General features: G+C 46.6%; 1 protein-coding gene across 4 annotated transcripts in view; it reads right to left on the reverse strand.

The window, feature by feature from the left end:
• Nucleotides 1-26,195, reverse strand: part of NPRL3 (NPR3 like, GATOR1 complex subunit) — a 99,641-nt gene that overhangs the window by 51,562 nt on the left and 21,884 nt on the right. For 2 of the 4 annotated variants that reach the window (XM_075319076.1, XM_075319077.1), the window contains 2 exons: nt 18,590-18,719; nt 10,223-10,297 (listed from right to left, as the gene is read on the reverse strand). In XM_075319076.1, the coding sequence (XP_075175191.1) occupies nt 10,223-10,297; nt 18,590-18,719 (205 nt within the window). Of the gene's footprint in view, nt 1-10,222; nt 10,298-18,589; nt 18,720-18,801; nt 18,902-26,195 lie in introns of all 4 variants that reach the window. The other 2 variants (XM_075319078.1, XM_075319079.1) reach the window with 2 other exon arrangements.

The raw sequence follows: 26,195 nt of genomic DNA on the forward strand, positions 1-26,195 counted from the left end.
AGGTGTGTTTAAGTTTAAAGTCCTTAGTTATTGCACTGATTAAGGCCTCTCTTCTGGAATGCTTTCACAATTAGTAATATTTCTGTATTGTGTATATCGTGGTTATTATTAAGCTACAATAATACACATTTACTATAGCACGGATCTGGATGGTGGATTATCTCATGTTCAGGACTCCCTTGTAGTACTGCAGGTTTTCCTTGCCTTGGACCTGGCATGGTCTGTGATTGGGATTATAGGGGAGCTGACTGCTATGTATTCTCTTTGTAAGGTATAAAACTCCAGAAATCACTTTCCATGTTTTATAGTTTCAGCATATTAAGCTTATTGTATGAGGAAAACAAATCTTCTCTGCTTGCAGTCAATGAATAGAGCCCTTATTTATCACATTATTGATCAATTGTTAGATCTCTCTGCTGTGCGGTCGTTGTACGACCAAGACACAATATCATTCTCTAAAAGCACATAATGAAGGACTCCAGTCAATGACTGCAAGCAGAGGTCTTAAAAAAAGCCATAAGAAAATGAAATAGGTTTTAGAAATACCAGGCACAATGTCATGAAAAACATATTGAATATATGGTGCATGTGAGCTCATATGTGGTGAGGAGCCTGGACTAAAGGGGGCTTTAGACGGTAGCGATATCGCTAGCAATTTGTAGCGATAGCGAGCGTGTAAGTACCCGCCCCCGTCGCGCATGCGATTGTTTGTGATCGCTGCCGCAGCTAACATTATCGCTACGGCAGCGTCACACATACTTACCTGGTCGGCGTCGTCGCTGTGACTGCCGAACAATCCCTCCTTCAAGGGGGAGGGACGTTCGGCATCATAGCGACGTCCCCGCAACGTCACTAAGCGGCCGGCCAATCAAAGCGGAGGGGCGGAGATGAGCGTGATGTAAACATCCCGCCCACCTCTTCCTTCCGCATTGGGGCCGGCGGCAGGTAAGGAGACGTTCCTCGCTCCTGCGGTGTCACACATAGCGATGTGTGCTGCCGCATGAGCGATGAACCACAACACTAAACAATCCTTACCGATTTTTGAGTTTGGGATGACCTCTCCATGGTGAACGATTTTCACCATTTTTGAGGTCGCTGGTAAGTATTACACGCTACGATATTGTTAATGACGCCGGATGTGCATCACTAACAACGTGACCCCGATGATCAAACATTAACGATATCGTAGCATGTAAAGCCCCCTTTATACATTTTTGTATAATCCCATATAAGAAAGACCTGATAAATGGCTGCCTTCTTCATCAATAATTCAGGATGCCCCTTTATGCGACCCTTCCTGACCTATGGCTGGTTCACCTGAATATAATCATATACCTTCTATAAAACCTGACCATGTATGCAAAGACATTACACGTTTGGGACACCTCCTACAATGGCAGATACTTGGACATATTCACCAAAAATCTGCTGTAAAGTATGTTCACATTCACAGATTTAACGCTGTGGATCTTAGCACGTGTAGAAGTGTGAACACTGCCGAAAAGCTGCAATAAAATCTGATCATAACACTTTGTGGGAAAACAAAAAAAATAACGAAGACCTCTCTTAGGCTATGTGCGTACACTGCGTTTTTTTACCGCTGCATTTTTTGCCGCAAAAAAACCACACAAAAACGCACCTGCAGCAAAAATGCATCGGTAAAAACGCAAGCGTTTTGGTGAGTTTTTGGTTGCGTTTTGCTGCGTTTTTGATCTGCATTTTGCTGTGTTTTTCCAATGCATTGCATGGGTGGAAAACGCAGTAAAATGCAGAAAAGAATTGACATGACCATTTTTTTTCCTGTTCAAAAACGCAGAAAAAAAAAAGTTGTGTGCGGACAGCAAAAATGAAAACTCACAGGCTTTGCTGGGGAAGCAAAGTCATGCAGTTTTGAGCCCAAAACCGCACCCAAAAAAGCTCAAAAACGCCGCGACAAACGCACTGTGCGCACATATCCTAAGGCTATGCGCCAACGTTGCGTTCTGTCCCTGCAGAAATTTCTGCAGCGATTTGAACAGCACACGTGCGCTTCAAATCGCTGCAGAAACAGCCCGTAATGAAAAGCCGATTTCATGCGCTCTGGATGCAGCCTTTCCCATAGACAGAGCGGGATCTGCATCCAAAGCGCATGAAAGAAGTGACATGTTACTTTTTAGAACCGAAGCGCTGCGTTCTAATACGCCACGTGGGCATGGATTAGGCACAATCTTCATAGATTGTGCTGGGGACGCAGGACGCATGCAGTTATGCTGCAGTGCAGAACGCAGCGTAACTGCATGAAAATACGCTATGTGGGCACACAGCCTTATACACTCCCTGACAGAATTTCTGTCCCTTATCCATGTTATGTAAATAAAAGCTAATAACCTGACTTTGAATTCATCCATTGCTTTTATAAATTACTCTTTTGAAAGCTGAAACCCTCCCAAATTTGGTTTAGGTTCTGAAAATAAAGTTGCTGCAAAGCTGAAATATTGATCATTTAATGAACACAGAAGAAGGGAATTTTGTTACTTACCGTAAATTCCTTTTCTTCTAGCTCTTATTGGGAGACCCAGACGATTGGGTGTATAGCTACTGCCTCCGGAGGCCACACAAAGCATTACACTAAAAAGTGTAAGGCCCCTCCCCTTCTGGCTATACACCCCCAGTGGGATCACTGGCTCACCAGTTTTAGTGCAAAAGCAAGAAGGAGGAAAGCCAATAACTTGGTTAAACAAATTCACTCCGAGTAACATCGGAGAACTGAAAAACCGTTCAACATGAACAACATGTGTACCCGAAAAAAACCCCAAAAATCCCGAAGGACAACAGGGCGGGTGCTGGGTCTCCCAATAAGAGCTAGAAGAAAAGGAATTTACGGTAAGTAACAAAATTCCCTTCTTCTTCGGCGCTCTATTGGGAGACCCAGACGATTGGGACGTCCAAAAGCTGTCCCTGGGTGGGTAAAGAAATACCTCATGTTAGAGCTGCAAGACAGCCCTCCCCTATATGGAGGCAACTGCCGCCTGCAGGACTCTTCTACCTAGGCTGGCGTCCGCCGAAGCATAGGTATGCACCTGATAATGTTTGGTGAAAGTGTGCAGACTCGACCAGGTAGCTGCCTGGCACACCTGTTGAGCCGTAGCCTGGTGTCGTAATGCCCAGGATGCACCCACGGCTCTGGTAGAATGGGCCTTCAGCCCTGATGGAACCGGAAGCCCAGCAGAACGGTAGGCTTCAAGAATTGGTTCTTTGATCCATCGAGCCAGGGTGGCCTTAGAAGCCTGCGACCCTTTGCGCTTACCAGCGACAAGGACAAAGAGTGCATCCGAACGGCGCAAGGGCGCCGTGCGGGAAATGTAGATTCTGAGTGCTCTCACCAGATCTAACAAATGTAAATCCTTCTCATACCGATGAACTGCATGAGGATAAAACGAAGGCAAAGAGATATCCTGATTAAGATGAAAAGAGGATACCACCTTCGGGCACTACCTTGTCCTGGTGGAAGACCAGGAAAGGAGCCTTGGATGACAGCGCTGCTAGCTCAGACACTCTCCGAAGAGATGTGATCGCTACCAGAAAAGCCACTTTCTGTGATAGTCTAGAAAGTGAAACCTCCCTCAGAGGCTCGAAGGGCGGCTTCTGGAGGGCAACTAGTACCCTGTTCAGATCCCATGGATCTAACGGCCGCTTGTACGGGGGTACAATATGACAAACCCCCTGCAGGAACGTGCGCACCTTAGGAAGTCGTGCTAGACGCTTTTGAAAAAAAGACGGATAGCGCCGAGACTTGCCCTTTAAGGGAGCCGAGCGACAAACCTTTTTCTAACCCAGATTGCAGGAAAGAAAAAAAGGTAGGCAATGCAAAAGGCCAGGGAGACACTCCCTGAGCAGAGCACCAGGATAAGAATATCCTCCACGTTCTGTGGTAGATCTTAGCGGACGTGGGCTTCCTAGCCTGTCTCATGGTGGCAACGACCCCTTGGGATAATCCTGAAGACCCTAGGATCCAGGACTCAATGGCCACACAGTCAGGTTCAGGGCCGCAGAATTCTGATGGAAAAACGGCCCTTGGGACAGTAAGTCTGGTCGGTCTGGTAGTGCCGACGGTTGGCCGACCGTGAGATGCCACAGATCCGGATACCACGCCCTCCTTGGCCAGTCTGGGGCGACGAGTATGACGCGGCTGCAGTCGGATCTGATCTTGCGTAGCACTCTGGGCAAGAGTGCCAGAGGTGGAAACACATAAGGGAGCCGGAACTGCGACCGATCTTGCACTAAGGCGTCTGCCGCCAGAGTTCTGTGATCGCGAGACCGTGCTATGAAGGTTGGGACCTTGTTGTTGTGCCTGGACGCCATTAGGTCGACGTCCGGCCTTCCCCAGCGGCTACAGATTTCCTGAAACACGTCCGGGCGAAGGGACCATTCCCCTGCGTCCATGCCCTGGCGGCTGAGGAAGTCTGCTTCCCAGTTTTCTACGCCGGGGATGTGAACTGCGGATACGGTGGAGGCCGTGGCTTCCACCCACGTCAGAATCCGCCGGACTTCCTGGAAGGCTTGCCGACTGCGTGTCCCTCCTTGGTGATTGATGTATGCCACCGCTGTGGAGTTGTCCGACTGAATTCGGATCTGCTTTCCTTCCAGCCACTGCTGGAAGGCTAGTAGGGCAAGATACACTGCTCTGATTTCCAGAACATGGATCTGAAGGGTGGACTCCTGCTGAGTCCACGTACCCTGAGCCCTGTGGTGGAGAAAAAACCGCTCCCCACCCTGACAGACTCGCGCCCGTCGTGACTACCGCCCAAGACGGTGGTAGGAAGGATCTTCCCTGTGATAATGAGGTGGGAAGAAGCCACCATTGCAGAGAGTCCTTCTGTGAAAAGGAGACTTTCCTGTTCAGGGATGTTGACTTCCCGTCCCATTGGCGGAGAATGTCCCAATAAGAGGACGCAGATGAAACTGCGCAAACGGAACCGCCTCCATTGCCGCCATCATCTTCCCGAGGAAGTGCATGAGGCGTCTTAAGGAGTGCGACCGACCTTGACGGAGAGTCTGCACCCCAGTCTGTAGTGACCGCTGCTTGTCCAGCGGAAGCTTCACTATCGCTGAGAGAGTATGAAACTCCATACCAAGAGACGTTAGTGATTGGGTCGGTGACAGGTTTGACTTTGAGAAGTCGATGATCCACCCGAACGTCTGGAGAATCTCCAGCGCAACATTCAGGCTGAATTGGCATGCCTCTTGAGAGGGTGCCTTGACAAGTAGATCGTCCAAGTAAGGGATCACAGAGTGTCCCTGTGAGTGCAAGACTGCTACCACTGCCGCCATGACCTTGGTGAACACCCGTGGGGTTGTCGCCAGACCGAATGGCAGAGCTACGAACTGAAGATGGTCGTCTCCCATCACGAAACGTAGAAAACATTGGTGCTCTGTAGCAATCGGCACGTGGAGATAAGCATCTTTGATGTCTATTGATGCTAGGAAATATCCTTGAGACATTGAGGCAATGACGGAGCGGAGGGTTTCATCCGGAACCGCCTGGCCTCCACGTGCTTGTTGAGCAGTTTTAGGTCCAGAACGGAACGGAAAGAGCCATCCTTTTTTGGCACCACAACCAGATTGGAGGAAAACCGTGTCTTGTTCCTGAAGAGGAACAGGGATTACCACTCCTTCTGCCTGCAGAAGAGCATCGGCTCGGTGGGGAGGTGGGGACGTTCTGAAGAATCGAGTCGGAGGACGAGAACAGAACTCTGTCCTGTGCACGTGGGCACAATGTCCCTCACCCACCGGTCTGTGACCTGTGGCAGCTAAATGTCGCCAAAGGCGAGCGAGTCTGCCATCAACCGCGGATGCGGAGAGATGAGAGAGCTGAGAGTCATGAGGAGACCGCCTTGGTAGCGGTTCCTCCGGCTGCCTTCCTTGGGCGTGATTGAGCCCCCGGAAACTGAGCCCCTCTGAGGATTTTCAGCTCTTTTGGACGAGGACAATTGGGACCTGCCCGAGCTTGAGAAGGACCGAAACCTCGACTGTCCTTCCAGGACAGCATTAATAGGGTAAGTCGCAATGCAGACATTGCGAGGATACGGACGCCCCTGCGGCACAAATGTACATATGCTCAAGACCAGCTGTGCAAGGACAGCTGAAAAGCTTAGGGTGCCCATACGGCTGTAAATGCCGGAGCAACCGACACGCCGATAGCCTCATAGACAGATTTCAACCACAGTCTATCTGTCTGGCATCTTTAAGTGAAGTCCCATCTCCACTGCAACTATAGCTCTAGCCGCAAGCTGGAGATTGGAGAATCCACCTTTGGACCCTGGGTCCCGCGCTTGACCACGTCAGGGGGAAAAGGATAACGTGTATCCTTAATACGTTTGGAGAAAACGCTTATCTGGTAAGCGTGGTGTTCCTGGACTGCTTCTCTGAAGTCAGCGTGGCCAGAAAAAAACTCAAAATACGTTTGAGCTACTGAAATGGGACTTCTCCTGCTGTGAAGCTGACTCCTCCGCTGGGGGAGCTGAGAGAGAAAGATCCAACATTCCATTGATGGACGCTATAGGATCATTCCTTATGGCGTCACCATCCGGTGTATCCGGATTGAGAGCGTTGTCAGGATCAAAGTCCTGATGAGCTACGTCTGCCTCATCATACAGAGAGCCTCCTGGGACCCCCCCCGGGGAACCGATTTTATTCCCAATGAGGGTGGCCAGGGAGCAATGATTTGCCCATGGCCTGTCCGGACTGCAAGTCTCTATCCCAATGCAACTCCATCCCTGTCCTTGGACAGGGTTGACAGGTGGTTCCTTTGGCCACGTCTAGTAGAGACCCCGGCTGACCAAGTGCTCCAGGGGAGCATTGCACACAATGGGGTTCAGTGCCGTGGAACAGTATCACATGCAGTAAAAACAGCATCGAAAGCCTGTGTTGCTTATATGCTGCTGCCGACTAGCCATCTAGGACATGGAGCCAAGAATGGCGACCGTACAATGCAATGTATAGCATACAAGCATAAAGTACAATGAACACTGCAGCACATGCAATACAAGCAGCATAGAAAGCCTGTGCCTTGGCACCCCTGCTTTTCTGCTGCTGTAGACTAGCCATCTAGGGGAATATAGGCCAGAATATCGACCATACAGTGCAATGTATAGCATACAAGCATAAGTACAAATGAACACTGCAACCCCTGCAATACAAGCAGCATAGAAAAAACCTGTGCCTCAGCACCCCTGCTTTTCTGCTGCTGTAGTCTAGTCATTCTAGGCGAAAATAGCCCAGACTAGCGACCGTACAGTGCAGTGTATAGCAGACAAGCATAAATACACATGAACACTTCAGTACATGCAATACAAGCAGCATAGAAAGCCTGTGCCTTAGCACCCCCGCTTTCCTGCTGCTGATGTGTCGCCATCTAAGAGGGCATATAGCCAAAAATAGCGACCTATGCAGTATAAGCATAAAAATACAAATGGACAACTGCGGTATTTAGTGGGGTCAGCACTTCAGGTGCCGCTTACCGCCCGCCTATAAGCGGGTGTGTGGTCGCCCTAGTCCTGTGCCTGGTTGCCCAGAGTCCGATCTCTCAGCTCGGACTGCAGGAATGGCTGCCGGCGTCCTTCTCCAGCTCGAGTGAGTAGGGGCGGGCCGTGGGCGTGCCCCCAAGTCAGAGCGGGAAACCGGCGTCCCACAGTGTCCAGTGAGAGGGCTGGAGCATGTAAATAAGGCTCCAGCCCTCGGCGCTGCTGATTGTACAGCGTCTCTCCCCTACCCTGATTGACAGGGTGGGGGGCGGGAACGAAGCGGAGCTAGGCCGCAAAAGCCGGGGACTGGATTTATAAGCGCCGCCGCCGTAAAAGCGCGGTCGGCGCTAAGTCCCCGGCGCACTACCAGTCCCAGCCGCGCCGCCGCTCTCGGAGCGTCCGGCGCGGTAGTTCCCCATACATAAAGTCACTCAGCAAGGCTGCAGTGACTGTAACCCTTTACTGTCCCCGGCGCACTAGCACACCCAGCAAGTCTGGAGTGTGCTGTGCCTGTGTGTACGGGGACACAGAGTACCTGAATGGTGCAGGGCCATGTCCCTGAACGGTACCCAGCTCCGTATCCAGCAGGTTCAATGGGTCTGTGGATGGAGCCCGGCCTCAGGGCTTTGGGGCCGGTAAGATCCCACTTCCTCAGAGCCCCTCAGGGGGATGTGGAAGGAAAACAGCATGTGGGCTCCAGCCGCCGTACCAGCAATAGGTACCTCAACCTTACAAACCACAAGCGGGGTGAGAAGGGAGCATGCTGGGGGCCCTATATGGGCCCTCTTTTCTTCCATCCGATATAGTCAGCAGCTACTGCTGACTAAACAGTGGAGCTATGCGTGGATGTCTGACCTCCTTCGCACAAAGCAGAAAACTGGTGAGCCAGTGATCCCACTGGGGGTGTATAGCCAGAAGGGGAGGGGCCTTACACTTTTTAGTGTAATGCTTTGTGTGGCCTCCGGAGGCAGTAGCTATACACCCAATCGTCTGGGTCTCCCAATAGAGCGCCGAAGAAAGGTCAGATTTTGACAAGACAAACGTTTTGTTGCCTTGTCATATAATGCACCCAATCATAGTTTACATCCTCACCTGTGCTCACTAAATGATCGGTTAATTAGTGGGTGTGTATAAAAAGAAATCCAGCACCCCAGACCTTCACTTCAACTGCAACATGACCTCTGACAACATGCCAAAAATACACCCTGTGACCAAAGCCATGATTATCAAGAAGCTGAAAAACACATCCACTGCAGAGGTGGCTGCCACCTTTAATGTGTCTCAGCATCAAGTACAAAGAATTAAAAAAAGATTTGAAGAGACTGGAGATGTTTTTGAAAAGCCCAGATCCGGCAGACCCCGCAAGACACCTGCTCAGGAGGAACTTTTGTTGGTTAGAAAATCCAAAGCCAGCCCCTCTTCCACTGCAGCAGAGCTCCAACAGGCCTGGTCACCTCAAGTCCCTGTGTCAACTAGAACCGTTTGTAGGATTCTGTCTCGAAATGGCCTCCATGGTCGAATCAGTGCCCAGAAGCCAGCACTAACCAAAAGGCAATTAAAAAACCGTGTGGCATTTCCCATGTCCCACAGCCTGCTAAACAGATGAACGCTGGAAAAGTGGCAGAAGGTGGATTTCTCTGATGAATCTTCAGTTGAATTACAACACAGCCGACGTAAATACTGCAGGAGACCTACTGGAGCCCGTATGGATCCAAAATACACACAGAAAACAGTTACGTTTGGTGGTGGAAAGATCATGGTCTGGGTGTGCGAAACATTTGCAAGGTAGAAGGCAATATCAATAGCCTAAAATATCAAGACGTATTAGCTACCTCTTACATTCCCAATCATAAAAGGGGTCACATTCTGCAGCAGGATGGTGCTCCATCTCATACATCCATCTCTACAACATAGTTCCTCCTGGTAAAGAAGATCAAGGTGCTCAAGGACTGGCAGCCTAGTCACCAGACATGAACATCATTGAGCATATTTGGGGTAGAATGAAACAGGAAGCATGGAAGGCAAAACCAAAGAATCTAGATGAACTCTGGGAGACATGTAAGACTGCATTCTTTGCTATTCCTGATGACGTCATCAATAAATTGTATGAATCACTGTTGAACCGCATGGATGCAGTCCTTCAAGCTCATGGAGGTCACACAAAATATTAAATATGGCTCTAATAGCAGCACAACGTCATTCACCAATGTTATGCAACATATCTTTGTATTAGAAATTAATTACTTGTTTGAATTTCACATTACTTTCTGTGGGCGACAAAACTTTTGTCTTGCCAAAATCTGACCTTTCTGTGTTAATTAAATGATCAATATTTCAGCTTTGCAGCAACTTTATTTTCATAACCTAAACCAAATTTGGGAGGGTGTCAGCTTTCAAAAGAGTAATTTATAAAACCAATGGATGAATTTAAAGTCCGGTTATAAGCTTTTATTTACATAACATGGATAAGCAACAGAACTTCTGTCAGGGAGTGAAGGGTTGATATTCTATGTCCATGGACAACTGATGAAGGGGAAAAAACAAACACACACACAGGCTATGTAAAATACTTTAATTTCTACCAACTAAACCTAAATAGTTGACTGCCCACATATACAAAGGTGGTCAGGTCTGGATTCCATGGTAAGAAGGCAGGAAAACAAAGTCATTTTGTTCTTACTCCATTTGTCTTTTAACAAAACCTATAAATGATCTCTTACCCTCAAGGCAAAGACGACATTAAAGAGGATCATTGTGGGCATTTCTCTTTTTGGCGATGGGTCTGTTTTTGACACCTAAAATGCAGATAGAAACACAATGAATTTATTTATAACATTTGGATTAGTAGGGAAAATACAAGTACAGCTAAGTAGATAAATATATCATATGATGGCACCAGCAGGGAGTTAGTTATGCTATTACACTAATGACCACCAGAGGGCATAGTCGCTGTGCCCGGACCACAAAGCATTACACACCATGTATTTCTTCTGACTTATCAATAAACCTGCTGTACAGGGGCTCGTCACTGTCTGTGAGCACGATCCTGACTAACACGCTGCAGGGCATTATTATTCTATTATAGTATATTAACCCTTTAGTGACGGAGCTAATTTTCACCTTAATGACCAGACCAAATTTTGCAATTCTGAACAGTGTCACTTCATGAGGTTATAACTCTGGAACGCTTCAACGGATACCGGTGATTCTGAGACTGTTTTTTCGTCACATATTGGACTTCATGTTAGTATCAAATTTAGGACAATATTTTTTGCGTTTATTTATGAAAAAAATTGAATATTGGCAAAAATTTTGAAAATTTAGCAATTTTCAACTTTTGAATTTTTATATTGTTAAACCAGAGATTTCTGTGACACAAAATAGTTAATAAATAACATTTCCCACATGTCTACTTTACATCAGCACAATTTTGGAAACAAAATTTTTTTTTGTTAGGAAGTTAGAGGGGTTCAAAGTTTATCAGCGATTTCTCATTTTTACATCAAAATTTACAAAACCATTTTTTTAGGGACCACATCACATTTGAAGTGACTTCAATAGGCCTAGATGACAGAAAATACCCAAAAGTGACACCATTCTAAAAACTGCACCCCCCAAGGTACTCAAAACCACATTCAAGAAGTTTATTAACCCGTCAGGTGCTTCACATGAACAAAAGCAATGTGGAATGAAAAAAAGCAAAAATTAAATTTTACCTAAAAATGTTGCTCTAACCCAAATTTATTCACTTTTAGAAGAAATAGCACAACAAAATGGACCCCAAAACTTGTTCCCCACTTTCTTATGAGTGCGCCGATACCCCACATGTGGTCAGAAACCTCTGTTTGGACAAATGGGAGGGCTCGGAACAGAAGGAGCAATATTTGAATTTTGGAAAGCAAATTTGGCTGAAATAGATTGCGGGCACCATGTTGCATTTATAGGTCCGCTAAGGTACCTAAACAGAAGAAACCCCTCACAAATGACACCATTTTAGAAACTAGACCCCTCAAGGCTTCTATCTAGGGGTATAGTGAGCATTTTAGATCCACAGGTACTTCACAGATTTTGTTAACGTTACGTTGTCATATTGAAAATTTTAATAATTTTCTCAAAAATGTTGCTTTAGCATCAATTTTCTCACTTTTTCAAGAGGTAATTCCAAAAATTTGACCTCAAGGTTTGTTAACCACCTTTTTATGAGCGCGGTGATACCTCACATGTGGTCTGAAACCTTTGTTTGGACAAATGGGAGGGCTTGGAACGAAAGGAGCAATATTTGAATTTTGGAAAGGAAATTTGGCTGAAAAAGATTGCGGGCACCATGTCACATTTGGAGGACCCCTAAGGTACCTAAACAGCAGAAACCCCGCACAAGTGACCCCATTTTGGAAACTAGGCCCCTCAAGGAATTTATCTAGATGTTTGGTGAGTACCCTGAACCCCCAGGTGCTTCACAGAATTTTATAACGTTGAGCCATGAAAAAAAAAAAATATAATTTTACCACAAAATTGTTATTTCAACCAGGTAGCTTTTTTTTTTACAAGAGTAAAAGGAAAAAATTCAGCATAACATTTATTGTGCAATTTCTCCTGAGTTTGGCGATACCTTATATGTGGTGGAAATCAACTGTTTGGGCGCATGGCAGGGCTCGGAAGGGAAGGAGTGCCATTTGACTGCAAAATTGGCTGGAATCAATAGCGGACGCCAGGTTGCATTTGGAGAGCCCCTGAGGTGCCTAAACAGTGGCGGTCCCCCACATGTGACTCCATTCTGGAAACAAGACACCTCAAGGCTTTTATCTAGGTGTATAGTGAGCAGTTTGAATCCACGAATACTTCACAGAATTTGATAAGCTTAGGTTGCCATATTGAAAATTTTCATTTTTTTCACAAAAATGTTGCTTCAGCATCAAATTTCTCACTTTTTCAAGAGACAACAACAAACCGTGGACCCAACAGGTTGTTATCCAATGTCTTATGAGCACAGGGATACCCCACATGTGGCCAAAAACCTCTGTTTGGATAAATGGGAGGGCTTGGAATGGAAGGAGCACCATTTGAATTCTGGAAAAGTTGAAATAAATTGCGGGCACCATGTCACATTTGCAGGGCCCCTTGGGTACCTATACAGCAGAAACCCCCCACAAGTGACCCCATTTTGGAAACTGGATTTTATTCAGGAGTATAGTAAGCATTTTGAATCCACAGGTACTTCACAAAAATGTTGCTGTAGCAACAAATGTCTCATTTTTAGGCTATGTGGCCATGATCCAGCGACACGGCGTCTAGTACAGTGTGTCAGCCTCCTGCAGAGATGTGAGTGTTGTCCACGGGAGAAAGCAGCTGCCCATGCCCACGATTTGGGTTCAGGCCGCTGTGGAGCTCTATGCTACCTGCAGAGAACACTCATCTCCGCAGCATAAATTGACATGCTGAGGCTAGGGAAGCTGCGCCACAGGTCGGTTTATGCTGCGGAGAAAAGAAGCACATTGGGCAAGCACATTGGGCATGGGATTTCTAAAAATCCTTCCACTGTGCTTCTACTGCACAACGCAGCGTTATGGACGCAGGGAAAACACTCTGCGCCCAAAACGCTGCAAACCCCGATTGTGGGCGCACAGCCTAAAATGCTACAATGGATGAATGGATAGATGTCAAACATATATAACGTCCCACCCCCTGCATATTCTAAGCTGGCGCCCTTTAGTGCCTTTCATGTGGCACTAAAGGGTGCCTAGCCTTGTATTTAGCCCCCCAAAAAATTAATAATTAAAATAAACGACGTGGGGTCCCCCCTATTTTTGATAGCCAGCTAGGGTAAAGCAGACAGCTGTAGCCTGCAAACCACAGCTGACAGCTTCACCTTGTCTGGTGATCAATTTGGAGGGCTCCCCAGGCGTTTTTTAAAAAAAAACAAAAAAACGTGGGGTCCCCCCCAAATTAGATCACCAGCCAAGGTGAAGCGGACAGCTGGGGTCTGGTATTCTCAGGGTGGGAAGAGCCATGGTTATTGGACTCTTCCCAGCCTAAAAATAGCAGGCCGCAGCCGCCCCAGAAGTGGCGCATCCATTAGATGCGCCAATCCTGGCGCTTCGCCCCAGCTCATCCCGCGCCCTGGTGCGGTGGCAGACGGGGTAATATATGGGGTTGATACCAGATGTGTAATGTCACCTGGCATCAAGCCCTGGGGTTAGTGATGTCACGGCATCTGAACAGATACCCGACATCACTAACCCAGTAAGTAATAGAAAAAAATAAAGACAAAAAAAAAATTTATTTGAAAAAACACTCCCCGAAACATTCCTCTTTCCCCAATTTATTGAAAATAAAGAAATTCCAGTCGCTGTAATCCATTTTGGAGGTCCCACGCCGACTCTGGATCTTCTAGAATATGGAGGGCACGTTCAGGGAACGTATCCCCCATTTTCTGGAAGAGCAAGCTCTCCATGAGCAGTGTGGGTGCAGTAATCTGAGAATTACTGCCACGGTCCAACTTAGGGCAGAGTGACCTGCAGTAACCTCATTCCAGAATATGAGGGGCACGCTCACAGAATGTTCCCCCCATTTTCTGGAACAGCAGTCTCTCCATGTGAGGACCACACTCCTCACATGGAGAGACTGCTGATTACTGCACTCACTCTCCCCCGGTCCACAGTGGAGCAGCCTGTGCAGCAGCGACGTCAGCGTCCCAGGGATCCAGCTGACAGCCGCTGTCTGCGCATGCGCCGCCAGCATTCAAGAAGGAGGCGGCGTGATCGCGGGACGGATCACCAGACAGGTAACGTATGACCGGGGGCTGGGGGAGGGGGGTGACGGGGGGTGACCTAGCGGGACCTGGGGACACCTTTCTGCCGCATGTGATGTGTCACATGCGGCAGAAAAAGCAGAATGAATGCGGCCGCGCGCCGCCATCTTCCACGCTCCGGAGGGGGAGGGGGGAGGGGGGAGGCGGCTCTGGAGACCGGAGGGGGCTCCGGGGACCAGAGATCTCCGGGGTACCGGAGGAGGGGTCAGGGGGAGTACATTTCCCTCCGATCTGAAATGTTTGATCATTTCAGATCGGAGGGAAATGAATGCAGAGCCGGCGCCGGCGGCAGTTTTCTGTGCGCTTCGGCGCCATTTTGAGTGCTCCGGAGGGGGGGTAGGGGTGGTGGGGGGACTCTCCGGTACCGGGGGCTTTGGGGGCACTAGGGGTTTAGATTTCTTTCTCATCTGACATGTTTGATCATGTCAGATGAAAAAGAAATCAGTTTTACCGGCCATTTCTTTTTTTTTCATGTGTTCGTCGGTAAACAGTGTATACCGCCGATCACATGATCGGGGTCCAAAAAAAACACCCCGATTCATAATCTGGGGGGTCTCAGCTACCCCCGGTAGCTGAAACCCCCGAGATTTTCGGTCGCTGGGGGGCGCTACAGGGTTTTTTCGGGCCGCCGCTTTAAAGCGGCGGAACAGAATAAGTACCCTGTTTTGCCGCCGCTTTAAGTCGTACGGCCGTCGTTATGAGGTTAATCATCAGTATACGACTATGTGCACCCACCGGAGACCTACACACGGATGCCATATGTACACTATTCTATAAATCATGGTCATCCTAGACGCCCCCCCCCCCCCCCGTACAGCCAGATTTTTACTGGTAGATAATCTGAACAGAAGAACGTCTCGGTGCCTCTGGGTAAAAGGTCAGAAGCCACCAGAGGTGATGGACATGCTAGGTTCTCAATGCAAAAATGGAGTGTAATATGGCTTATACCTTTCTGTGTTATCTATTCTAGCCAGAAAAATCACATTATATTCACTAGAATGATAAAAAATAAAAAAAAAAAATAGTTTCCTTCAATATCCATCAGGAGTGCTTCAGCCTCAACTTACACTGACTGCACCTGAGTTTCCCCCTCTGTCTCATATCCCACCATATTTGCTATGGATACGTATGGTCACGTTTTCTATATAATTGAAGGTCCACTATGATCACTGTCACTAAGTGTAAGGTATATAGCTCCACCAGATTTATTTCAATAGTTTTAAGAATTATGTAACTTCTTTAGAAGGGAACTTGTCATCAGACTTGTCACCTATAAGCTGTGGTCACCATCAGTGATGCCTTATATACGGCATTGAATGCTGTATATAAGTGTCCAAATGTAAAAACACCTTTATTATACTCGCCTAGAAGGTGGTTGGGTCCAATGGGCGTTGCTGCTCTCAAGTCCGGCGCCTGCTCTCTTCAGTCTATTGCCGTCCTCCTGCCCAGCTCTGTGTGGCAGACCCATCCTATGTCATCCACACAGGCTGGCATTGCGGTCCTGCACAACCATGTTAAGGGCAGAGCAAAGTACTGTAATCCCCAGGCGTGAGGAAAGGTCAGAGAGCGCTCGCGTCCTCCCTACAATACTTTGATCTACCCTCAGAAGGGCACCATTGAAGCCTCTGTGTAGATGACATAGGTTCGTATCATCCACAAGGAGCTGGAAAGGAGGACGACGATGAACGGAAGACAGGAGGCACCAGACTGAGACCAGCTACCGAAACCTCAATCTATACCCATAATCAGCATAGGGTTTTAAATGCAAACACGATTTGCCCAAAGGGCAACTAGAGGTACCCTAACTAAAGATTAATAAAACTTAAACATTTAATTCTAATACAAATAACACAGATCAATCTAAAATAAATGGTAGGTAGAGTAACCTAATAAATATACTGAATATATATCAGGCCGCGGACCAGAAGTTATGAACACGTGGACCACTGTCCTACAATACTGTCAAGTCGGTATTACCCAACTCTACCTATAAAAGCTAACTTATAGCCTCAGCCCCCTGATGAAGCCAGACATAGTGAAACATGTTGGGGAGGCTATAATAATATAATCTAAGCTTTATTAATCATTAGTTAGGGTACATCTAGTTGCCCTTTAGACTGAGACCAGCAACACCCATTGGCCCCGACCGCCCCCTAGGCGAGTATAATAAAGGACTTTTTTACATTATACAGCACGGCCTGGGCTCTTATATACAGTATTCTTGAATGAAGTATATAACAGCTCACTGTTGGTGGCTGCAGTTTATAAGGGAAAGCCAAAACAGACACCTTTATTCTAAATAAACCCTGCATAGCCAGCTTACTGGGGCAGCAGCTACAGGGAGAAACAGAGGTTTATTCGTCCTGCAGCTGCTCACTTCTAATGTGGCGGTTCAGGAATCAATTACAGTCTAACTACACAGGGAGTGTGCTGCAATTATACCCCAGCACACTGCCAAATTGTCTGCACACATTAGCTGCAGACAAGGTTGTCAATTAAAGTGCTGGTTAATGAATACAGCACGTTCCCTGTATAACGAGCAGTGACTAACCATTCCCTGCACCACCACAATGATTGGAAGTAAAACCAAAAAAATGAGCCAGAGTATGAGTTGGTATACTGCATGTTATAAGCGTATCTTCACACTGGCCAGGAGACAAAGAAAACCCAAAATAAGAAAAATATAAACATATACCCTACTGTAACTAAATAAAAGCATAGTGCATATAAATAAACATAGGGTAATTCGTAAACACTATTTTTGATCAAAAAAGCGTAATGCCATCCCACCTCGACAAGGTGTACCCAAATCGGGAAAGTACTTAACACTCTAGTATTTAAATCCCATGGCTGTGTGCCTATAGTCAGGACCCACTCTCTGCCATTATTCAGACTGAGGTCTGTTGACACATGGTGAGGTTTTAATATTAGAGAGTGTAGGTACCATCCCGATTTGGGTACACCTTGTCGCGGTGGGATAGCTTTACACTTTTTTGATCAAAAATAGTGTTTACCAAGTACCCTATGTTTATTTATATGCACTATGCTTTTATTTAGTTACAGTAGGATATATGTTTATATTATTCTTATTTTGGGTTTTCAATGATTGGAAGTAAGCTGCTGTAGGGAGGATATAACTTGACTTTCTTTTTACCTGTAGTCATTGCTCCAGCAGGGCGGCTACACAAGGCTTAAATGCTATTTACTTGCAGAATATCCCTCTATTAACAGTTGAAGAGTGTTTCTCGAGGTATTAGGACATTGAGAATAAATGCTTGAACTGAACCTGCTGGGAAACTTATTAACCCCTTCACCCCAGAAGCCCGGTTTCACTTTTCTGACCAGGCCAATTTGTTTTAATTCTGACCAGTGTCACTTTGAGATAATAAGGCTATGTGCGCACGTGTGCGTAATTCATGCAGTTACGCTGCGCTTTGTAGCGCAGCGTAACTGCATGCGTCCTGCGTCCCCTGCACAATCTATGGAGATTGTGCAGGGGCCGTGCGCACGTGGCATATTAGAACGCAGCGCTTCGGCTGCTGCCCGAATCGCTGCGTTCTAAGAAGTGACATGTCACTTCTTTTGTGCGCTTTGCCGGCAGCCCCTGCTCTGTCTATGGGAGGAGCTGCAGGCAGAGCGCACGTTCTCGCCGGCACCATGCGCTTCAGAACGCAGCTTTTCAGCTGCGCTCTGAAGCGCACCTTTTCGGTGCGGTGCAGAGCGCACACGTGCGCACATAGCCCAACTCTGGAATGCTTCAACAGGATCCCATTGATGAGGGTTTTGTTTTTTTTTAAAAAAGTTCTACCTCATGTTAGTGGTAACTTTTGGGAGATATGATTTAAAATTTATGGAAAATATCGAAATTTTCACAAGAGTAAAAGGGGGAAATGAAATTTGTTATGCAAATTCTCCTGAGTTTGCAGATACTGGTGGAAAACTACTGTTGAGGATCACAGCAGGGCTCTGATGGGAAGGAGCACCATTTAGACTTTTGGAGCGCAAAATTGGCTGGGCTGGAACAGATAGTGGACACCATGTCATGTTTGCAAAGGACCTGATGTGCCCAAATAGTGGAACCCCCCCAAGAAATTTATCTAGAGGTGTGGTGAGCACCTTGAAGCTGCAGGTGCTTTACATAATTTTATAAAGTGGAGCTGTGAGAATAACAAATTACATTTTTCTCACAAAAATGTTGCTTTGGTCTTAAATTTTTCATTTTCGCAAGGGTAACAGAAGAAACTGCACCATAAAATTACCATTACAATCACTACTTTACCTGGCACAGTGCATGCTGAAGCAGGGTCGGATGTCCCACAAAACGCACATTGTCAATCTTCAGCTCAAATTTCTTACCGCACATATCAGATTTCGTAGCCAGTATGGTGGCAAGAATGACGTCTGAAAATCTTTAAAAAGATAATGATCAGCAGCAGCTACTTCCCCCTCGGTGGCCAGAAACGTATAAGAGAGATCATTACAAGAAATTACATTATATTGGATGTGAGGCAATTACATGAGATCAAACAGTGGAAGAAACGACAGAGTGACGTCATGCTAATTAAGTCCATGCTTTGCCAGGATTCACAAACTGAAGAGAAAAGGAGTGCTGGTTAATCACAAAGCCAATTACTGGACCACAAAACACAAGAATTACTTATCTGTGGGAAAGGATCTCATGAATAAAAGGCGAAAGTGGGAATTCAAAGTCACATTCACATCACCATCTGTAATTACACTGAACAGACAGCACCGGCATCTACTGGTGGGTTCCATTACTGTGCCAGTAATACAGAAACATTTCACCCAGAGACGCGTCACCTCTGTCTTCAGCGTCACTTGTCCCCAGCCATGTATTTTAGAGCAAGTACAGGGCTGTCTTTTCCTGTAGGAGTATGTTTGGTGCAGTCTCATACATGTCTGCATGAACAGGTCATTATCAAAATGCAACCAGTGTAAAATCAAGACATGACACAGCCATAGCTGACAATTCTACCTAGCTCGAATTCTCACTTGAAGCACTTCCAATATATCCAGCTTTGATAGGGTTGGTCTTGGTAGATTATTTTAATAAAAAATACATATGTGTGTGTATATAATAAAAACGCGTTTCAGCTCTATTCATAGAGCCTTCTTCAGGTAAAAAAAACCAAACCATAAATCAATGAATAATGGTCACTTCAGTGCTATACCAAAGTCCACATTTGGGATCTCAACAAGTCTTTTTATCCTCTACCTTCCATCCTGAGGGAGGAGATGGCAACTTCAATTCTACTTTGCCCCTGAGGGGAAGGTGCTGTTTCTCTTAGGTCGGTTTCACACATCAGTGAAAAACACAGACATTTTTCATTGGACGTGTTAAAAACGCATATGTCCCTCCGTGTGCCGTGATTCCCGGCACACTTGGTTGTCCATGTGCAATGCGTGATCTGTGCTCCCTGATTGCACATGGAGATAAACTCACCTGTCCCCACTCCTGCTGGATCCGGCCACGGTGTCTCTCACCTCTGCAGCTACTTCCGGGTCGGCTGTGGATGCATAACTGAATATGCAGCCAGTAATGAGCCAGCCAGGAAGAAGCAGAGAGCAGCTGCTGAACACAGCATCACTGGAGAAGGCAAGTTTGAAAAGATTTTTTATTTTCAATATCTGTTTTTCTGGTACATGTTTCACGGATCACACCATGGTGTTGTCTATGGGACATCAGTGATGCCAGAAAAAAATGGACTTGGCAATCACAGACACGTGTGTACGCCGCATGGAGACACAGTCAGTGAAAAATCACTAATGTGTGCGCAGATCCATTGATTTTAATGGGTCTGCGTATGTCCGTGATTCTGGTACGTTTAAAAATTAGCACATACGTACCAGAATCACTGACGTCTGAAACAGCCCTTATATTCCATTTTTTTCAGGCATTCAAATGTCGTCCTTGGGAAGTTTTAAACAGCATGACATTTTACCCAACAGTAAAGTGAAAAATAAATACATAAAACGTTTATACAAATGAATTCAATATACCATTAGTATAAAAACAAAAAAACCTCAAAAGAAAAACAAAAAAAAACTTCAAAAAACATGAGATGAAAATAATTTGCAAGCTGTGCATAATATATAGTTTTGGGTGAGTTCACTTATGTCTGATGCACATCTATTTTATAAAATAGATCTGTATCAGACATACGTGAACTCACCCAAAACACAATATGTACAGCATGCAGATTCATTTTTCATCTCATTTTTTGAAGATTGTTTTCCTTTCCATAACAACTAAAATCTATAAAATAGATATGTATCAGTGAATTCACGCAAAACTATATATATTATGCACAGTACGCGGACTCATTTTTTTTTCAAGGTTTTTTTTTCTCTCATAACAAGTACAATATATAAAATAGATATGCATCAGACATAAGTGAACTCACCCCAGAATGTAGATTCATTTTTCATCTTTTTTTTATTATTATTATTATTATTATATATATACATATACATACATATATATATATATATGTCCCTCATATATGTATATGTCCCTCATAGCCCCCACATCCTAAAATTAGCCCCCTTGATCTGGATATGGCCACCTTATATTGAATATAGCCCCATTGTGCTGGCACACGCCCCCTGTGGCTGACACACACGGCCCCCCCTGTGGCTGACGACACACGCGGCCCCCCCTGTGGCTGACACACGCGGCCCCCCCTGTGGCTGACACACACGGCCCCCCCTGTGGCTGACACACACGGCTCCCCCTGTGGCTGACACACACGGCCCCCCCTGTGGCTGACACACACGGCCCCCCCCTGTGGCTGACACACACGGCCCCCCCCTGTGGCTGACACACACAGCCCCCCCTGTGGCTGACACACACAGCCCCCCCTGTGGCTGACACACACGGCCCCCCCCTGTGGCTGACACACACGGCCCCCCCTGTGGTTGACACACACGGCCCCCCCTGTGGCTGACACACACGGCCCCCCCTGTGGCTGACACACACGGGCCCCCTGTGTTAGATATCGCCCCCAGGTTGCTGCTTTTAGTAAAATAAACTCTTTCCTTACCTTCTCCAGCACTGTGCTCCCTCGTGTACCCCTCCTCAGGGTTGAGCTCCGGCCTCCTGCCTGCATTTCCTGGTTCAGGGTCCGGTCATGTGATCGGCACAGCAGAGTGAAATCTATGCGTGCCTGATCACAGCACCAGGAGGGAGACACGCTGGAGGGGGTAAGTAAAGAGTTTTTTATTTTACTATGGGCAGCAGCATGGGGGCCATAGCTAACACTGGGGTGCATGTGCGATCAAAGGGGCGCAGGCAGGTATAATATGCACCGCTCCCCCAGCCCATCGCCGTGGTGCGGTTTCAGCACCACATCTATGGACAGCGGCAGGGCCGGCGTCAGCACCCGGCAAACCCGGGCAAATGCCGGGGCCCTGGAGAGCCGGGGGGGCCCACTCGGCCTCGTCAGTTCTCCTGTCCCTTGGCCGGGGCCCACTCGCCTTTACAGTTCTGCGGTCCCCGGCCGAGTTCCGGGGACCGCAGTCCTCGGCAGCAATCTGCGGCGCCGTCACTTTAAGGCGCGCAGACATCCTCGTTTGAATTTCATCTGTGGGCGGAGCTACCGCCTTCTCAGTCCCACAGATGAAGGAGGCGAGCTTCTGTCCGGCGCTGTGTGGGCCCCCTCTCCACCGTGACCTAATCGGGTAAGTGCCCTCCCCGCCTCCCCATTATAGGCCCCGGTGAGCTGCTTCTACCCCCTGGATGTATGCCCTGGCCCCTGCCAATGCCCCCACCCGCCGATTCCGCGGGTGTGGGCCCCGCCGAGCCGCGGGTGCTGGCCCCGCCGAGCCGCGGGTGTGGGCCCTGCCGAGCCGCGGGTGCTGCCAGTGCCGCGGGTGCTGTACCCGCCGAGCCACGGGTGTGGGCCCTGCCGAGCCGCGGGTGTGGGCCCTGCCGAGCCGCGGGTGCTGCCAGTGCCGCGGGTGCTGTACCCGCCGAGCCGCGGGTGTGGGCCCTGCCGAGCCGCGGGTGCTGCCAGTGCCGCTGGTGCTGTCCCCGCCAAGCCGCGGGTGCTGTCCCCGCCAAGCCGCGGGTGTGGTCCCCACAGAGCAGCAGAGTTGTGTGCATTTGTCTGAATGTAGCAGAGTTATATGTGTTTGTCTGAATGTAGCAGAGTTGTGTGTGTTTGTCTGTATGTAGCAGAGTTGTATGTGTTTGTATGTAGCAGAGTTGTATGTGTTTGTCTGTATGTAGCAGAGTTGTATGTGTTTGTCTGTATGTAGCAGAGTTGTATGTGTTTGTCTGTATGTAGCAGAGTTGTATGTGTTTGTCTGTATGTAGCAGAGTTGTATGTGTTTGTCTGTATGTAGCAGAGTTGTATGTGTTTGTCTGTATGTAGCAGAGTTGTATGTGTTTGTCTGTATGTAGCAGAGTTGTATGTGTTTGTCTGTATGTAGCAGAGTTGTATGTGTTTGTCTGTATGTAGCAGAGTTGTATGTGTTTGTCTGTATGTAGCAGAGTTTGTGTGTGTGTTTGTCTGTATGTAGCAGAGCTGTATGTGTTTGTATGTAGCAGAGTTGTATGTGTTTGTCTGTATGTAGCAGAGTTGTGTGTGTGTGTGTCTGTAAGTGTATATGACTGTATATATTTGTCTGTTTATATGTATTTTTGTGAGTTTGTCTTTAAATATGTATATGTTCGTATCGGTGTCTGTGTGTGGATGGGGCCCACTGGGACTCTTCCGCCCGGGGCCCACAAAAACCTGGAGCCGGCCCTGGACAGCGGCTTTGCATATTATATGAGCGGGAGCAGGAGATCAAAGATTCCCTCCCGCAGCTTCACCAGCCTCCACCAGCCCCCCCAGCACCGCTCCAGAGCGGCCCCCACCTCCCCTGGACCCTGCAGTATATAATCCGTATATTTGGTTTATAATACGCACCCCCTACTTTCCCCCAAAATTTGGGGGAACAAAAGTGCGTCTTATAAAGCGAAAAATACGATATATATATATATATATATATATATATATACACACACATACATACATGTATATACACATACATATATATACCCATACATATATATACATATATATACATACACACACACACGTACACATACAGTAGAGACCAAAAGTTTGGATGGAGAGCTGTTAAGAGGAGACTTTGTGCTGCAGGCCTTCATGGTAAAATAGCTGCTAGGAAACCACTGCTAAGGACAGGCAACAAGAAGAAGAGACTTGTTTGGGCTAGAGAACACAAGGAATGGACATTAGACGAGTGGAAATCTGTGCTTTGGTCTGATGAGTCCAAATTTGAGATCTTTGGATCCAACCACCGTATCTTTGTAGAAAAGGTGAATGGATGGACTCTACATGCCTGGTTCCCACCGTGAAGCATGGAGGAGGAGGTGTGATGGTGTGGGGGTGCTTTGCTGGTGACACTGTTGGGAATTTACTCAAAATTGAAGGCATACAGAACCAGCATGGCTACCACAGCATCTTGCAGTGGTATGCTATTCCATCCGTTTTGCGTTTAGTTGGACCATCGTTTATTTATAAACCGGACAATGACCCAAAACACACCTCCAGGCTGTGTAAGGGCTATTTGATTAAAAAGAAGAGTGATGGGGTGCTACGCCAGATGACCTGGTCTCCACAGTCACCAGACCTGAACCCAATCGAGATGGTTTGGGGTGAGCTGGACCACAGAGTGAAGGCAAAAGGGCCAACAAGTGCTAAGCATCTCTGGGAACTCCTTCAAGACTGTTGGAAAACCATTTCCGGTGACTACCTCTTGAAGCTCATCAAGAGAATGCCAAGAGTGTGCAAAGCAGTAATCAAAGCAAAAGGTGGCTACTTTGAAGAACCTTGCATATAAGACATTTTCAGTTGTTTTACACTTTAACTATTGCATTCCACATGTTTTAATTCATAGTTTTGATGCCTTCAATGTGAATCTACAATTTTCAGAGTCCTGAAAATAAAGAAAACTCTTAGAATGAGGTGTGTCCAAACTTTTGGTCTGTACTGTACATACACACACACACACACACACACACACACACACACGTGAATTATTTTACAATCTTGTATATTATGCAGATTAATATTTTTAAGATTCTTTTTAATATTCTGTTAATATTTTTAATATTCTTTGTTTAAAACTTCCCAAGGACATTATTTGAATGTCTGAAAAAAGGGAAGAGACAACACCTTCCCCTCAGGGGCAAAGTAGTAATTGAAGTTGCCATCTCCTCCCTCAGGATGGAAGGTAGAGGATAAAAAGACTTGTTGAGATAACAAATGTGGACTTTGGTATAGCACCGAGGTGCACATTATTCATTGTTATGTTTTTAAACCTGAAGAAGGTTCTATGAATAGAGCCGAAACGCGTTGTTTTATTATATACACACATGTATTTTTTATTAAAATAATCTACCAAGACCGCATGCAATCTATTGCATTTTGTTAGACTCCATATGTGGAATCCCTGACCAAGGGGATTATTCGCAGCATATTGATCAGGCAGCAGACCAGAATACCAGCAATAAGGATTTATTTTACATGAGCTTTATTTGCTCAATATAGGCGAGTGCAATAATTACATATATTGCCGATATAAGTTTAAAGGTTTACTACGCTCAGAAAAAGCGCCGCACCATGCTTCTTTCCTACAGTGGGATATATTGAATCATAAATTCTCACTTGAGGGGTGGTCCGCCCTTAAATACATTTATAACTTATCCACACAATAGCGGATAAAGGTGTGATCACAGGGACCAATCAGAGAGCTAAGAGTTGCAAATTCCTGTGTGAAGAGAGCAGTGTTCCTATTCACTTCTATAGGACCGAGAGAGGAGGTATCAACCATCCTATAGAAGTGAACTGTGCAGACCCCACATATGACATGGGCACCAAAGATCCACTCACACAGGGAACTTTGACCCCCAGCAATGCTAAGAACAGGGCTAGCCAACCACTGCAATCTGGTGGAGAAGTGATTAATGTATTTAATAGGCTAACTCTTACGCATATTCCTCTACTCTTTATAAATGTCATTAACACTTAAGGATATCCTATAAGCTGGTAAAAAGTGCGTGTCCCACCTATTCCTTCAGCAGAGAGCCATGCACACTTGCCTGTACTAGGCATACATGTCACAGATACTGCAGAACCTCTCTACTGTGTGAACAGTTGTACCGCATCATTTTATTTCTGAGATTAGACAAATTGCTTATGTTTAACCATGCAATGTCTGGTTAAACGTGGATTGGACAAGTAGAATATCAACAAGACTGATCCGTAATTCAATTGGAAACAGAAATTCTACAATTAGATCTGAAAGCAGCAAAACGCGCTGTATCCTGAGCCTCCATTTTCATTACATTAAGAAGATCACTCATTTTTCTGGTATTATCCTCCATCTAGGATCCACTTGTGCCTCCATCTGAGGTCCAGTATCACTCCGCAGACCTCATCTCAGACCAGTTCTGTTATCTTTCCTCCTTGGAGGAGTGAGGTGACCGGGGGAAAATAGGCCTGGACACAGGGGGCATCCCACCCAATGCTTATACCGACATTACCACAAGACGCTAAGGTTAGGCACCACTACATCTCTGCATCTTTCCTCCATATTTGTGACTACTACACGATTGCCTTTTATGTTTGGTTTCTTCTACTAATCTGCATTTTTTCAATGGAGAGATAAGCAGATATCAGAAGTGTCTGGAAGAGGTAAAGGCCATATACACAGCAGATCAACATCTGCCAAACACATTGATTGTGGTGGGACCGGCTGACAGCAACTGTCATCGCACAAAGCAGAGCATTTAGTCGTCAGCTATCTAAGGCGTATGGGCAACTTTAGTTTCTCTCCTTCCTACTGAA

The sequence above is a fragment of the Anomaloglossus baeobatrachus genome, chromosome 7 (genome assembly GCF_048569485.1).
Source record: "Anomaloglossus baeobatrachus isolate aAnoBae1 chromosome 7, aAnoBae1.hap1, whole genome shotgun sequence".
In the NCBI taxonomy this organism is placed as follows: domain Eukaryota; kingdom Metazoa; phylum Chordata; class Amphibia; order Anura; family Aromobatidae; genus Anomaloglossus; species Anomaloglossus baeobatrachus.